The sequence below is a fragment of the Centruroides sculpturatus genome, unplaced genomic scaffold (assembly GCF_000671375.1).
Source record: "Centruroides sculpturatus isolate CEXI.00-Female unplaced genomic scaffold, Cexi_2.0 scaffold1480, whole genome shotgun sequence".
NCBI classification, from domain to species: Eukaryota; Metazoa; Arthropoda; class Arachnida; order Scorpiones; family Buthidae; genus Centruroides; species Centruroides sculpturatus.
Genome location: NW_019385817.1, coordinates 16,552 through 22,191, shown reverse-complemented (window position 1 = coordinate 22,191; position 5,640 = coordinate 16,552). Strand labels below are relative to the sequence as shown.

Here is a 5,640-nt window from a genome sequence, read left to right as displayed (position 1 = left end):
AAAATTTATATGTATTTTGTATTATATTGTATTAATAAACAAAATTATTAGCTTATTTTTCACTTATGTAGAACCTAACCCTATACTTCACTGTAAATACGGGTTCGTTTTATGCCGATTCGATTTGCGCCGGCTTTTGTAGGAACGGAACTGCGGCGTAAACCGAGGGCTACCTGTATATTGATCAATATAAAAAACAAAACATATTTGCACAAAGAAATGTAAAAAATAAAATTTTTTAATATAATAAAGAATATTACATTTAATTATCTTTGAATAATACATCTAAGATATACTATGACTATGGGCTGGATTAAATACCTATCAATAAATCCTTAAATTCATTTGTATGTTCTATGCAATTTGATTGTAATATTAAATTTCATCAGAGAAATTTTTAGTTAATGATTTTACAGAAAGTTATATAAATTATATACAGTGGTGCCTCGTATAACGTACGCCTCGAATAACGGACGTTGCGAACAACGGACTATCTGTTTGGCCGTTACGTGACTCGAAGAACGGACTGGCTGCAAACAATGGACTTTTCGTTCGGCAGTTATGTTAGGCGAACAATGGACTTTCTACAAACAAGTACGAATGATGTTTCCACTTTTTTGCCGTTGCCAATGACAATCTGCTATTTTTATAATATATTAGTATCATTACAATATATTATTAGTATATCTGAAGTACAGAGCTCCTGTTGAGATTCGGCTTGCTCCCTTATTACGTACAGTACCTCACCTCAGTGCAGGGTATTTACATTTATTCAAGTGTTGTGCAAATCATGGCTTCTAAAAAGCAGAAAGGTGATTTCAATTGAAACAAAGCAAGACATCATCAGAAGGAGTGAAAGTTGACAAAAACTTCCTTGTCAAACGGAGAGAGGTTCAGGAGTTTACCAACACTCATTATCCAAACACAGTTGAGGCCAACAGGATTAATGATCTCTACAATGACACTCTTGCCCGTCATTTCCGACAGGTGTTGAAGAAGAGAGAGAAACAGACCACCTTGGACATGCTTTTCAAGAAGCAAGCTGCCAAAAAACAAAGGATGGAACAAGAGGAGTTGACCCTGCAAGCCCCAGTAGCCTCTCCTGACTCTTACTCAGATTAAAAAACAATTAAAAGAGACCTGCTGCAATGTGTAAAAAAGTCTGTATCTGTATGAATGTGTGAATAAAGTGTTCCTCCACCTCCTCTTCAGAACATCTGACTACCCGGAATAATTGGTGACTGCTCCATTTTCATTTTTTTTATGGTATAGTACAGTTATTTTATGCTGCAGAACGAATTATGTTTTAACATGTATTTCTATGGGAAAATGTGCTTTGAATAACAGACTTTTCACTTAACGGATGTTCACCTGGAACGGAATAAGTACGTTATATGAGGCACCACTGTATAATTAAAGTTCCAATAAGGTAAGATTAGAATAAATAATAAAGTTATTAGCCATTTGGTGTTTACTCTAATTGTAGTCTCTTAAATACTTTTTAATGATTCTTTTGAGATTAGTATACATATTTCTCATCATCTTTGAATCAGATGTCTCCACATATAAGAAGAAAGAAAAAAAAAACCCATAACATTACTAAAGCTTTTTAAGAAGTCATGAATTTTATTCTAGATTAAATATTTTTTGGAAACATCAATGTGTTATCTCAGATCAAATACTTCAAGAATATTCTTAAACTATTTGATCTTTAGGCTGACACCTTTGCTGCCTCAACCATCCAGCCCTATTTAAAATAACACTTATTACAAATAAAAAAAAAAGTATTTATTTTAAAAAATATTGTTTTGTTGATTTTTATGATGTATATATACTTCACTCATTGATAAATTGATGCTGACTTTTATCGTTAAAAAATTTTTACCAGATGATAATTAAAATTAAAGATTAAGTCTGTCTAAGAATGGTCAAGTCACCACTTATTCACTTTTACTGTTCTAAAATACAGCTTTTGATGGCTTACAATTCATTGCAGGCTGGTTTGATTGCAAATATTTTTTAAATTTCCTTTAAAAATTGTGTTTAAAAAAAGTGCTCTGATTTAAGTATTTACATTTTTAGTTAGATATTTTTTCATTGTTTTTAAAGGAAATTTTTAAAAATTTGGTCATCAAAGCAGCTTAATTAAAAAGAAAGATCAGTTGTCAAAACCTGTATTCTGAAGCAGTGAAAGTGAATAAATTATGACTGTTCTCTGATAGACTTGGTGTTCAATTTTAATCTTAAACTAAATTTTTATGTTAAATTATTTTCAAGTACAAATATGAACAGCAGAACCAATTTTCAAACCAAAAATATCTATTAATTAATATTTGTTTGTTTTGAATTTTAGCCAATCCATTTAATTTTAATCAATAATTATTCCTCTTGTTTTAATCACTAGTTAAGTATGTTTCAGATTGTGTTTAATCAGTATATATTGTGTCCTGCATAGAACATGGCTTTGTAGATCATTTTCATAATATGTTTAAATAATTTCTTACCAATGATATGGCAAAATAATATTAATTTATGATTCATGCTCCAGAATTAAAAACAATCAAAAGTCTTAAATGCTGCAATACTTTTAATAATTTCTAATTTGAGACAAAAAAATTTTAATTTAAAATTTTTCCAAAACAGAAAATTAAAGCTCCTAATATGTCAAACTATTTATTAATTTAGCATTTGTAAATTTTATATTACCTGTTTATTAAAGAAACATACCTTCATAAATGTTCCAATATTTTCTTTAACGAAATTAACCAACAATCCAATATTTAAAGTTTTTAAACCATCAATGAGATTATCAAATGATGCACTTTGATGATGAGTGTCAAATACTGGTCCACTAACATTTCGAGAAACCCAAAGATGATAAACTCTGTCCCATACTTCCAAGATCTGCTTTTCTAATGCCGCAGCTCTTACTTCATCTTTTTCATCAATAAGTCTTTTCAACTATAAAAACAAAGCTAATATGAAAACAAATTTAATTTATTATAAGAGATTAACTAAATATCATCATAATTTTTTTTACATAGATGAATATTAGAAAAAAAAATCCTATGTATAGGAAAAAATGTAATATTATGCAATGAATAATCTGTTTATATTATAAATTTAATAATGCATATTGTAAAATTTGTATACATTATATTATAAAATACACCTTCAATAAGGTCTTATGGATCACTTTGTGCATATCTAAACTTGTTAAATATACTATGAAATTTGTATAGCAATACACTAAAATAATGGTGCTAAAACCAATAAAAATTATATTAAAAAGTGCCTTGGCTACTTCTTCAGGACCTTGTAATCAAATTTTGTAATCATTAACTAAAAATAGTTGAATCTTTTTGGATTATAGAATTACAATTACAGTAGCTTCTGGTTAATTGATACATATCAGCACTAGAATACTCTGGTCCAATTATGCAAAGTTTATGTAAAATGTTAAAAAATATGTAAGATATAACAAAACGTAAACTACAGTTACTAACAAAAATATTTAAATGCTAAAAAAATGATACAGATCAGAAAAATATTTACATTAAAAATAGTATACACCCACAACTGCCATAAATGATCAGGCTAAATTTGTATATAATGATCATAAATTAGAAATGAATTTGACACTAGAATGAGGCGTTAGACGCCATCTCGTATTAAAATTAATAATTATTCAATTCAAATTTATTAGCAAAAGAGAGAGATTTCCCTGTTACAGGGAAATCTCTCTCTTATACATATCTATACTAATATTATAAAAAGGTAATGTTTGTAAATAAGTTTGGATGTAGCGGGTAATCTCCGAAACTACTCATCCAATTTCAAAAATTCTTTCACCAATATTTAGAATGGAACTTTGGGGTGGACATAGGCTGTATATTATTCCGTTAAACATTCATATAAATTAAAAGATATCATCTAGGATTAAAGCTTTTATGTCCAACAGATGGCACTAACTCTGCGAGTATGACAACCTAAGTTTGCTTTTCTGTGAGGTTCATATGAAGTAAAGTAGATCATCTATCTATCTACTGTATATAAATAAAAATGTAATGTTTGTTTGTTCCTACCAATTCCTTTGAAATTTTGACACAATGTTGCATTCGAATACGCACATGTTTTTATATAATATACATGTCGAAATTCCCCCACCAGGGGGAGATGGTTAGGATTAAGGCTTACCGTGAAGAACTTGGCTTCTATTATACTATTTTAGATGCAGTTTTTTGCATTTTTGATTGCGTTTTAATAGGTATGTCAACAGAATGTACACTAAAAAGGGATTTTTCGAAAAATTCCCCCCATGGGGTAAGTGTTATACATTTANATTAAAATTTTAAATGAAGTAATTATTAAAAAAAAATTTGTTCACAACTAATAATCATTCAGTAAAGCTTTCCAAAATTTCCTGTTGAAATATGAAAATAAGAGAACTGTTTCTTTTAGAATTAGAAATAATATTTTGTGTTTTGACATGTGCAATATTGTGACTTGTAAAAATCTTCTAAAAAGTATGATTAACTAAAAATATCCAAGTTTCATGCACAGAAACAGTATTGCAAATAGAAGGTAATCAAAGTTTCTGCAAATATGGTTTTGATTAAGAAGTTGTAAATTGTCCAGGTTGAACAGGCAACAATAGCAGACAAATGTCCAATATAAAATCCCTTGTAAAATAACATAATAGCAGATAGAAAGATATAAAAGTTTCAGGCATAAAATTGCTATTAAGTTTTTTAAAATACAGGTAGCCCTCGGTTTACGCCGGTTCAATTTACGCCGCTGCGTAATTCGCCGTTTTGAGGTGTAATTCCCCGATTTTCCCTATGCTAGACTGATTTTCATTTCAGTGTTGACGTATTTACCGAGCCGCGACATTGTACATTCGTTAAAATAAAGATTTTTATTAAATATATTTATTTTTTCTGTTTAATATTATTGGGTATGTATACATTTGCATTAAATTAATATTAAAATACTAAATGTTTAGGTACAGTACCCACGAGTCAAGATGTTAAACTTAATAGTCCGAATCCATAGCGCCAATGAATGTATCCCATATCAATTCATTCAAGAAAACACTTTACGACACAATAGCACTTCCAGCGATCACAAATTATCGTTAGTAAGACAAATCTACTTCACGTTGGCCAGACGATATTTATCTCTCCTTAGCCACCTTGAATTTTCCCGCTCAAACTGACCTTATATACGCGCTATGGCGACCAGTGGATGACTAAACAGTGTCTTCGCTCGTCTGTAGCTCTACGTCGGGTTAACGTATCCTTTCAACTAAGGAAAGTTTGATGGATGAAGTTTGTGAGTTAGACAATGTTGGGAGCGAAGTGCAAATGTAAAAAGGAGCATCATATTCGACCATATTCCGAAATTCTTAATGAAAGAAATCAAAAATGTAAACAATTAAAGATGGATACTTTTTTCCGAAAAATTTAAGAAATTCGAAACTAAAATTTTTAAATAAAAACATTTTACTTTATTTTATGATAAAATACATTTTAAAAATTAAAAATTTATATGTATTTTGTATTATATTGTATTAATAAACAAAATTATTAGCTTATTTTTCACTTATGTAGAACCTAACCCTATACCTCACTGTAAATA

General features: G+C 29.3%; 1 protein-coding gene across 1 annotated transcript in view; it reads right to left on the bottom strand.

Moving 5' to 3' along the window:
- Positions 1 to 5,640, bottom strand: part of LOC111642300 (transmembrane protein 245-like) — a gene marked incomplete at its 5' end in the record, with an annotated part of 67,921 nt that overhangs the window by 46,720 nt on the left and 15,561 nt on the right. Inside the window, one exon of the mRNA XM_023388634.1 lies at positions 2,728 to 2,961. Within this exon, the coding sequence (XP_023244402.1) occupies positions 2,728 to 2,961 (234 nt within the window). The remainder of the gene's footprint in view (positions 1 to 2,727; positions 2,962 to 5,640) is intronic.